General features: G+C 46.5%; 1 protein-coding gene across 1 annotated transcript; it reads left to right on the top strand.

Moving 5' to 3' along the window:
• The first annotated feature begins 2,878 nt into the window (after positions 1-2,878).
• On the top strand, positions 2,879-4,183 carry LOC138259713 (uncharacterized protein F54H12.2-like). Its single transcript, XM_069207603.1, has one exon. It carries the CDS (start codon positions 2,879-2,881, stop codon positions 4,181-4,183), a length of 1,305 nt encoding a protein of 434 aa, XP_069063704.1.
• The last annotated feature ends 7,101 nt before the right edge of the window (positions 4,184-11,284 follow it).

The raw sequence follows: 11,284 nt of genomic DNA, 5'->3' as shown, positions 1-11,284 counted from the left end.
CTCAAAATCTTTTCTCTTATCAAGGGAAGAGATAGGCAACGTCGGATAGCATTTATCTATTGCCATTCGATGCTGTCTGTCTGAAATTTCCATTGCATTATCTATTTCATCATCTTTGAATTGCTGAGCAGCCTGTATAATCGTCATTCCCTGTGTTTTCCTATCTCGTTTCGCTTGTTTAATTTCTCTCTGTTTGGCTTCCTTACGCCAAAGGCGAAAAGAGTCAAACATTGCCGGCCGGGCTTTTCTTTTAAATAACGTTGCTTCTAAATTATCTAGCACATCAGTTTCGAAACTACCATTTTCTGGCCATTTTAAAACACCATCTTTCTTTGTATATCGGGTCCATGTCTTATTAAAGGCAATAGGACCAACACCATGTTTAGAATAGAGCTCATATGTGGGAGTTCCAACCGAAGGAATCGGACAGGAGTCCTCAAGCTGGGAGTCCCTATTACAACCAAAGCAACAAAGTTTTCCAAACTTAGTCAGACCAGACATCTCACGATTTTTACTGGCTGTTCACAAACATCAAGGGGGTAAAACTTTGAGTTTACACAGCACAAATGCACTTACCCCTCGGCTTTGGCCACTGCAATGGCCAAATCTAAGGACCTAAGGACAAAACAAAGACCAAAATTTGTGGGCGCGACCCACCAAATACTTAACTAAGGATGTCTTCTTACACCAACAGAGGCCCGTCTATCGTCTCGCTTTACCATACATCATCAAAGAAAGGGCCAAGGCAGGGCGGCAGTCAGGGCAGCAGTCGTCAGTAGCCGTCAGGAAGGAGTAACCGCGCTGAAAAAGACCTTCGGACCACTTCGACATACAGGGGTCGCTTGACGTGGCTCGCGATTCCTCCAGAATTTTCTTGCGGGGTTCCTCACGACCTTCAGGCAGAACCGGTACCGCTGAAGCCGCCCCACGTTGGGCGCCAGTTGAAGAACCAGAACCTTATGGGCCTGGCGGCGCAGGGTACGCCTGAAATCTCCTTGGATTCACCTGCCTCAACTAACAGAGACACGGGACACTCTGTCAGGCGTAAAAGATCAGATTTTATTAGCTGCAGCTAGTACAGTTGTCCAAGAAGTACACAAGGTATGTTCTCAGGAGACTGCCACTTTACTTTGTGGCGCACAATCTTATATACCGTATAAAAACCATTTATTAACTACATACACTCCCAGAACACATAGAAAGGAGCCAGTAAGAATAACGTAAAGATAGAACAGAGCCAATAGAAATGTCGGAAAACAAGACAGCACCAATAGAAGGAATTGGAAAACAAAGTATCAAGTGACTTAAGGTTGCCTCCCCTCCAGCTGTGTTTGTCACCCCTCCCTTGAACTAATTCATTAACCGATCCACAACGAAGTTGCATGTGGTGCGATAAGTTTGTGTGCGTTTGGAGGACAGTTGTGAAATGAGAGAATACTAGCAAAGGACAGCGAAGGCCAGACGATAAGATAAGATCGGCGGAGAATAGTGTGAGCCTACAGATAGTTGAAACAAGGATTAGAAAACCAGACAGGGATTAGTGTACTCGGTCAGACCTTAATACCAGCCTTGTAAAGATAGAGGCAGAAGGCTGTTTTGAACACCATGTTGCAGAATAAGCAGAAAAGGCAGAATGGACTTCGTTCGCTGTGCTGCCTGAGTGAAGGCAACATAAAATGGCGGCGGGCCACAAAATGGCGGGTCGATACGATCGTATTAAAAATCGAATTTCCTCAAAACGGTCCTGGGAGGTGGCCCTAACGGAGATACTGTACCCTAGAACGTGGAATACATTTACAACACTAGGCTAAATTTAATGTAAAGCGTGAGCAGGACCCTTTGAGCATCCACGTGGGATTTCCTCATGGCTATTACCCAACAGTTTCCTTGGTGGTCGACGCCATCAACAAATCTATAGGCAGCTTTGAAACATATGCAAATATACATTTGGTGTCGGATAACGTTAGAAGAAAAGTGTTTCTTAAAGCCCCGGAGCTCAGTACAGTGTTTAACTGTTCAGGTAAATTACAACGTGTTTTAGGGACCGTACAACATGTGAAAAAACAGTTGGATCCAGACCCTACGTGTCCCGATATTAACGGTGGATTTATTACACTCTACGTGTCTAGCAACATCATAGAACCTCAGAGGATAGGGAATAGCTATTCGCCGTTGTTGAGATGGGTCCTGGTGAAGGGCAAAAATAACACGATGGTTAATATACAACATCACAAACCCGACTACGTGGCAAATTCCCCCCAAAATTTTGACACTATAACCATCATGATTTATGACGATCAATCAGAGCCGGTAGCCTTTAAATACAGGAAATTTATTGTTAAGCTTCATTTAAGGCCCTGCCGCGACAGTGACTATTAGGCAATTGCGACGGTCATTTTGAAAACATACAGGGATCCCGCTATGTACAGGGACTACTATAGAGTTCAGGCCGGCTATGGGGGACCGTGGTGCAACTTTCAAGGGGCCCCCGTTATGTACAGGGCTGGATTGGGGGGCTTCTTTCGGAGTTTGTTTAGAAGTGCCATGCCATTTTTGAAAAGAGGGTACGAAATTACAAAACCTCACGTTAAAGCGGCTGCTAGTAACATAGCCCATGACATCGTGGGCTCTCTAACGTTGGCTGTCGCCGAGCGCATGAAAGAACAGCCCCATGAAGGAGCTGGGTTGTTGTACAATGCGCGTGCTGGTGTTAAAAGGAAGCGAAGGTCTTTTAGGCGTAGCGGCCTGCCAATACCCTATAAAAAACTGAGGACTTCTTCAAAAGGCCCACACAAAAGAAGAGTCGTAAGACGGAGGAGATCTTCCAAGAAGAAGAAGAGACCACGCTCTAGTGCAAATATTTTTAAAATCAGCTATCATGGCCTTCGTATACTGCGCCTTCGGTGAATGCGCCAAATCTGAGCTAGATTTGTTTTCTCTTAAACCCACACAGACCAGCATCGAGAACAGTTTTTTCATGGAAGTATTGCCTCTAGCCGCTCTGACACCTCTGGCGCCGATAGAGTTTTGTGTGTCGGGGTCCAGGGATATGTATTTGGATCTCAACAACACTCTGCTACACCTTGTCTGCAAAATAACCAAAGCGAATGGCACCAATATCGAGGATGATGCTAAAGTGGCGCGTATCGCCTACCCCATCACAACCATGTTTAATCAAGTGGACATTAACCTGGGCAATTGGCTCGTCACACAGAGTGATAACATGTATACCTACAGGGCCTACATAGAGAGTATTCTAAGTTACAGTCGCAAAGCCCTGGACACACAGCTTTCAGCGGGACTCTTCTACAAAGATACTGAAGCTCATTTTGAGGACACATCGTTTGACGGAGGCGACGCTGGTTTTAAAAAAAGAACAAGCTTTGCCGCCGGCAGTAAGCAATTTGACCTCCTGGGGTGCGTACATTCAGACCTTTTGTTCCAAGATAAGCTTCTAGTCAATGATATAGATCTTAAGATCAAATTCAACCGCAACAAGGACGCGCTATTCATCTGCGGCGATGCGGAGCAGTATAAACTGGTGATATTGTCCAGGAGTCTGTTTGTAAAGAGAGTGAAAGTGTCACTGAGCGTCAGACTGGCCCACGCTGAAGCTTTACAACTATCGAACGCCAAGTACGCCATTGAAAGAGTGGCTCTGAAGATATTAAGCATCCCCGCCGGTACTAGATTAATGCAGCACCAGAATCTATTTCTGGGGCAACTGCAGAAACTCATCATCATAGAGTTCGTGGACAATACAGCTTTTAGCGGACTCTATACCTCTAACCCTTTCAACTTCAAACACTACGACATCAACTACACCGCTTTGGTCCACGCGGGAGCTGTTATCCCAGCAAAACCGTTCACTCCGAGTTTTGGAACATCCAGTTTTGTCAGGGAATATCTCGGTCTGGTCAGGATAATGAGGAAACACCTGCAGGACTCAGGAGTCGTTGTTTCAAGAGAGGGGTATGGGGCCGGCTACACGTTGTTTGAGTTTGACCTGACTCCCGACATGGAAGATGATGACCACTACAACTTGATCAAAAACGGAAATCTAAAAGCTGAAATACGTTTTACACAGGTGCTGGCTACCAACGTGAATATGGTTGTATTCTCAGTATTCAACAGCGTTATCCAGGTCAATCACGCCCGACAGCTTATGCTTGACTATCATTAAAAGATTGTAAAATGGACACTGGGGAGATACGTGACTTCTTAAGTAGGCATAGATACACTAAGAAATACTTTTTAGGTGTATTTCTATAGCGACGGGCTACCTGAAAAGATAGGCCCAGAAAGACCCCGCACCCTAGTCTTTAACACTGACCCGCATTACAAGGGTGGTACACATTGGGCTGCCATGCTTCTGGATGTAGACAAGGTTATAGTGTTTGACAGTTTAGCGGAGTTCCCCGAGCATAACATTTATACAAAACCGATATTCAAATATGTAAAAAAAAGCATCACCCGCTGTTGAGTATAACAAATGACGTGTACAGGATTCTCTAGCCATCACATGCAGGGAACACTGTATATATTTCATTCGTAAAATGTCTGAGGGTATGACGTTTAGAATTTTTTAAAATCTGTATTCCTCCAATATAGTAAGCAACGATGGTATTGTTATGAAATATGTGAATGAAAAGACTAGGCCCATGTCGAGCGTTGTTAAAACAGAATACGGTGTTTGTCAAAAGTGTAAGGCCTTGTAAAGCCTATATTTGTACTGATGACTGTCTAAAATAAAAACATCTTAAACATGAAATCAGGCTTTGCATTTTTATTCACCCACCACACATTTTAAAACCATTTAAAAAAAAAAAAAAAGATGACTGGGGACTGTTGAAAAGTTAAAAGTGTTTATTACAATCAGTTTTCAGCACAAACATGGACACGGGTAAAGAAATAAATGAAGCAAAAATCTTTTGAGATGCAAACCTTTTAACAAAACTGTACAACGGTTCAAATTTCGTGATTACATTAGAGCGGTAACCATGTGTTCATTTGGAACAGTCTCTGTTTGGGTGCCAAATGTAGAGCGTCGCTGTTCCTAGACGGTGTTAGCTGAGGAAAGAAAGGCAACGTCGGCATGGTGGGACTCATGATAAAAACACCAGGGGTGGGATCTTTCAAACTTTCAAGCCTTTGCCGGTGGTCAGCGTTACCGACAATCGTGGAGAGGATGTTGAGTTCCGCAGCGGTACTTAGGAACTGTTCCCATCCTCTAGGAGCGTTTTGTGTCGATAGGGTTTTACTGTGCGTGAGACCTCTGACCATATCGTACAAGTGTGATCCAGCAACTGGTTGCCCCTTGTAAATGAATTCACCCCGGTCGTTCCAAGAGGTCATATCTTTAGTCGCCGTCATTTTACCGAGCAGCATCTGCACCTCTGTACCTCTGATTTATATTTTTTAAAAGATCTTCTACAACAGCATCCGTGGGGACCGGGGGCCAGGGTCTTGAGGCGCTACAGTGTCTGCTGACAGCTGTTCCGAGGTGGGGGTATACAGAGTCAATTTGTTTTTTTCAGATGCTATTTGTTTGTAATACTGTAAAAAGTTTTGAAGGTCTCCTGAGTACAGCCCCGTTTTGTTGTGTGGTTTGAAATCGTTTCGGTTCAAAGTGTATTAGACCTCAGCATCGAGACCCTGTGTCTCGTTTCTGCGTATGTCCCAGACATCAGTGGTGGAAGGGGCCAACTGTTCCAGCTGGTGGTGAGGCACAAGGTAATTTTTTGGGGAGTGCTCCATCATGTCCTCGACAGGAGACCTGTTATCAGGGGTATAGTTATACCCAGCAGTGCCCCTATAAAACCTCCAGACTGTTTGACCATTTTCCTTTTAGAAAGGAGCGATGCCCTTTTATTGCTGAGCTTCTTAATAATGTGGCGCTTCTTCAGCACACAGCACTGGCTCGTTGATATCGGAACATTACCTTTTAGGGTGTTTAGGGCTATTTCTGAAATGGCCACCACTAAATCGTCCGAAGCAGCGCATAGGATAGCCTTTCTTTTCAGGGGGCTTGCTGTGACCAGCATTCTTAGGAGGTCTAAATTTAGCCTTAGCCGGGCAGACATTGTGGTGACCTTATATTACAAGGTTTAGAGTGTAAATGTTATAAAAGTCTTCTTAAGGGGTCTTTTTATAGGCTTTGGGGACTGTTTTAGGCGTGTAAGCGACTGGGAAGATAGGTGGGAAAATACAGGTGCATAGTCTGTAGTCTTATGGAGTACTGGGTTTTAAATCAACCATTAAGTAGCCGTGGGGTTTTGCCGTAGCGTCGTTAAACGCTTCCATGAAAAACTGCATGTTTTGGGGTTACATCTGTTTAGCTATAATTGATATCTGAAGCTTGTCATGGGGGGTTTTAAACAAGACCAAGTATGAGGCATTGAGAGTTATAGAACGACTGCTTTTACCCTTGTAAAACAAGTTCTGCACGATGTAGCATATGCTCAGATTACGATGATGTGAATATTGAGTGAAAGCTCTCACGATCTCGGGTTGGTCCCCACCGTCACGCATGATATCGTCCACAACGACCATGTTTACAAGGTGTTAAGGTAACAAATCATCACCGTTGAGATTACTGGGGATGCCTTCTATAAATCTGATATGTGGGAACTTTTGGGAGAGCTCCGTGTAAAGATCTTGCCAGCAAGAATAAAGTCATACAATGTTGTTAGGGGTCTGAGATAAAACACCGGGAACATTTTCTAACAGTTTCTGTTATAAAATAACTTTTACCGCTATTTGAGGGACCTGCTAAAACGAAGGACAATGGGTGTTTGCAGCCTGGTGTTCAAAGCGGTTGGGGTTCGCCACTCTAATGTCTTTTAATAACCGTACAGTAGTGTTTTATAGTCCTTGGTGAGGACCAGTTTATCAAACACTACGCACAGTGTTTTATACAGCGGTTGTGTTGTAATTTCCCACCTTTTTTTGGATCTGACTATGCTAGGGTGGTTTATGTCTACTGCTTTGCTATTTTCGTGATCGTTCGATGCGTAGTACTCGTGCACCAGACCCTTCAGACTGTCAAGATTTATTTTAACCGTATTGCTAACGTTTAAAGTGATACCTTTTGACTTTCATGCAAACCCTGTTGTAAGAGGTTTTGTAACTTTAGGTCTTGGGTCCTGAGGAAGTGTATTTGAGTATGTACTCATCCTTTTCGAGCTCGCTGGTCAAATCCCCTAGATAATCACCCAGCGGCGAATCTTCATCACCTTCTTTACTAACAAAAATAACGGAGTTGGTGTCATGGTACAAACAACGACCCTGAAGCTTATCCAACAGCCTGTTAAGCTCTAGACGAGTGTGAGCGGTTGTGAAGCACGCTATGAAGATGTTTATATTGTTACACGTTGTGGGGTACTCTTTGGCATATTTCCTGCATAGAACGGCGTCTCATCGTCTATAAATTCACAACTGGACACCTCGTAAGATGGGGCAAATAGATACTTAAAAAGCTCATCTAGATCTGTGACGATGGGTGTGTTTGACAAATTGGTACGCTGTGCAAATTTTCCCCACAAGGAATGAAGACAGAGCTTGGCTAACTGACGTCTGGCGGGATTAACCTTAATGAACTCAGGTCTCAGCGTAATACCCTCGTGAGCATGGTAATCAGCGATGTACTTTTGCTTCGAGGGTCCATCGACGCACCAGTCTGGATACCCCGATGCCTCCTGTGTGTCTCTGAGAAACAAGTTGATGTACTCAGAAAAATGTCGAGTTGTGGTGTGTGGAAAGGGCCAAATCTCCAGTATTTTACCGAGGCGGTACCCTTTCTCGAGGGCCGTTTGTACCTCGTTTGGTACACCAGGTCCCCTCCAGCAGCCTTTGCTCATCACTATGTCTACACGCGCCAGTCTGTTTACTTTCAGCGCATGTTCGACACAGGGGGAACATTAGCTTGCCGTCAACTCTGTACAGAAGTACTGGGAAGTAAAGCTTCTGTGGAGGGTGAATTTGACACTTAACGAGCCCAAAGTACTCATCGAGGGGCTTAAAGTTCCTATATATGATCCTAGAATGCCCCATTCGGTACAACTTCACTTTGTTCACAAATGGATACAGACTGGTGAAGTCATAGTGGTGTATTTTCTCGCCCTCACCAGTGACCCGGTACAGTTGTATGGCGTTGCGGGGTTCCAAAGGTGCTGGTAACTGTCGACTATTAATAAAAGTGCCCAGTTCAGCATCTTTTGTTAGCTCGTCTAACCACTCGTGTTCCCAGAGGGTTCTCAAAGCAAAGTCGCTGCTTTCAATATACTGCGCCTTCGCCAGAGTACGACGATGCAGATGTTCAAATGTGGTGCCCTGCAGTCTTTTAAACTCATGGGGTTTGTAACAACGTGGACACCCATGGTAAAAACAACTGTTGAACTCAAAGACAGTTGGCACCCCATTAATTAACGCATACACGGCTAGGTAGTAGTGGCCCAAGAGGTATTCGCCGCCCTGCAAAGCGTGTTGAATAAAGATGTTCTCTTTCTCCGAGACGTACATGAGCCACTGAATAGACAGGGTGGTGTAACGTTTCTGTTTACCGTTATAGAGGTATGGTGGTACTAGAGCTATGGTTTCAGGTTTTAAAAACATGTGCTGATAAATAGACATGCACATTGAAGCCAGAGTAATGTTCCTAAATGGATCTAGGTATTCCGTGATTTTTTTTCTCTTGCAGGATGTGGTTTTAATAATCTTCCTGACCGGTTTTGTCATCTCCACCACAACGTCTCTGAAAAGGTTGCACGCTTTTTGCAAGATCATGACATCAGCCTGACAGTAAGCTTTCAACTCTGTTTGAAAATGAAACTAGTTTTCACGGTTTTCATCGTATCACTATAGAAAGCTCTCTTTTTCAGATGGCATCATGTACTCGACGGTGTAACTGTCGGGCGGAGGCATAGGACCGCTGTAATTCTGATTAGCCCATGTGTTAAAAAAGTGAGGGAAATAACCTTTGCAGCCTTCAAAATCAAAGGCTTTTGGCAACTTACCCAATTTCATGGGCAAAAAATTCAAGGTGTCTATGAACCTAATTTCAAAAGGCACAACCTTTAACAGAATCAGTTTGGAACCCTGGGTGATGATCTCCACGACCAGCTTTTCACCAATCAGGTCCCGGAGAATAAAGAACGAGTTGTACTCTCTCGAGTTGTGAGCTAGCTTTGTATACTCGTAGTATTTCGGTTGCATGAACGTGTTGAGGAAATCGTTCATGCACGACCGGCCTTCAAACTCCCAGTTTTCATCGGCTGTTAGATGATGGGCGTAAATAAAGTTAGGTTGGTGCACACCCGTCTCCTGCGTACACTCTATATCGAATAAGATATAGGGGGTCATTACAACATTGGCGGTAAAAGCCGCTTACCGCCCTGCAGAAGACCGCCAATACACCGCCACGGCCGCGGAATTCCGCCACAGCTATCATGACACACATCTCGGAATCTGCCGAAAATCAGACACCCACACAAGTCCGCCACACCAAAGGTCAGTGATAAACTGGCGAAAACAAAACCTCCACCGTCACGCCAACAGAAACACGCCCATGCTATCACGACCCACGAATCCACGCGGCGGTCTTTCAACCGCGGTATTCCATTCGCGGTACACACCGCCGCTCTCAAAATACACCCACATCTCCAAAACACCGCCACATTCAATCAATCAATCAATCACTGCATTTGTAAAGCGCGCTACATACCCGCGAGGGTCTCAAGGCGCTGGGGAGAGGCGGGTGCTACTGGTCGAAGAGCCAGGTCTTGAGGAGTCTTCTGAAGGCCAGCAGGTCCTGGGTCTGTCGTATGATGGTGGGGAGAGTATTCCAGGTTTTGGCGGTGAGGTAGGAGAAGGATCTGCCACCAGCAGTGGTTTTTCGGATGCAGGGGACTGTGGCGAGGGCGAGGTTGGCTGAGCGGAGGCTTCGGGTGGGGGTGTGGAAGCTGAGTCGGTTGTTGAGGTAGGTGGGTCCGGTGTTGTGCAGTGCTTTGTGTGCGTAGATCAGGAGCTTGAAGGTGATCCTTTTGTTGATGGGGAGCCAGTGCAGGCCTCTCAGGTGGAGTGTGATGTGGCTGCGGCGGGGGACAACGAGGATGAGTCGGGCCGAGGCGTTCTGGATGCGTTGGAGTCGTCTCAGGAGCTTGTTTGTAGTTCCTAAGTAGAGGGCGTTTCCGTAGTCGAGTCTGTTGGTGATGAGGGCCTGTGTAACGGTTTTTCTCGTGTCGAGGGGGATCCATTTGAAGATCCTGCGGAGCATACGGAGGGTGTTGAAGCAGGACGCGGAGACGGCGTTGACTTGCCTGGTCATGGAGAGAGTTGGGTCGAGGATGACCCCCAGGTTGCGTGCGTGGTCCGTGGGTTCCGGGGCTGTGCCTAGTGATGTGGGCCACCAAGTGTCGTCCCAGGCTGATGGGGTGGGTCAGAGAATGAGGACCTCCGTCTTGTCTGAGTTCAACTTCAGTCTGCTGTCCTTCATCCAGTCGGCTACGGCCTTCATTCCTCGGTGGAGGTTAGCTTTGGCGATGTGGGGATCTTCGATGAGGGATATGATCAGCTGGGTGTCGTCGGCGTAGGAGATAATGTTAAGGTTGTGTTGTCGTGCGACGTGGGCGAGGGGGGCCATGTAGATATTGAACAGTGTCGGGCTGAGGGAGGATCTCTTTGGGACGCCGCAGATGATCTTGGTGGTTTTGGAGCGGAAGGGTGGGAGGCGGACGCTCTGGGTTCTGCCGGAGAGGAAGGATGTGGTCCAGGCCAGGTCCTTCTCTTGGATACCGGCGTCATGGAGGCGTGCTGATAGGGTGCGGTGGCAGACCGTGTCAAAGGCTGCTGATAGGTCCAGGAGGATGAGGGCGGCTGTTTCTCCTTTGTCCATCAGGGTCCGGATGTCGTCGGTGGCGGCGATGAGGGCGGTCTCGGTGCTGTGGTTACTGCGAAAACCAGATTGGGACGGGTCCAGGATGTTGTTGACTTCGAGGTAGCGGGTCAGCTGTTTGTTGACAATCTTCTCGGTCACTTTTGCTGGGAAAGGGAGCAGGGAGATGGGACTGAAGTTCTTGAGGTCCTTGGGGTCCGCCTTGGGCTTCTTCAGAAGGGTGTTGATCTCGGCGTGCCTCCAGCTTTCTGGGAAGGTTGCTGTCTCGAAGGAACAGTTGATTGTTTTCCGGAGGTGGGGCGCGATGGCTGCGCTGGCTTTGTTGAAGACGTGGTGAGGGCATGGGGATCCGGAGTGGATGGAGTTCATGGTTTTGATGGTGTCTTCGTCGCT

The sequence above is a fragment of the Pleurodeles waltl genome, chromosome 9, assembly GCF_031143425.1.
Source record: "Pleurodeles waltl isolate 20211129_DDA chromosome 9, aPleWal1.hap1.20221129, whole genome shotgun sequence".
Taxonomy (NCBI): domain Eukaryota; kingdom Metazoa; phylum Chordata; class Amphibia; order Caudata; family Salamandridae; genus Pleurodeles; species Pleurodeles waltl.
The sequence above is the reverse complement of the archived record's forward strand: the minus strand, read 5'-3'. Positions and strand labels throughout refer to the sequence as shown.

Bases quoted from the DNA above. Each gene is read 5' to 3' on its own strand.
- LOC138259713 (XM_069207603.1), top strand. From the start codon at position 2,879: ATGGCCTTCGTATACTGCGCCTTCGGTGAATGCGCCAAATCTGAGCTA.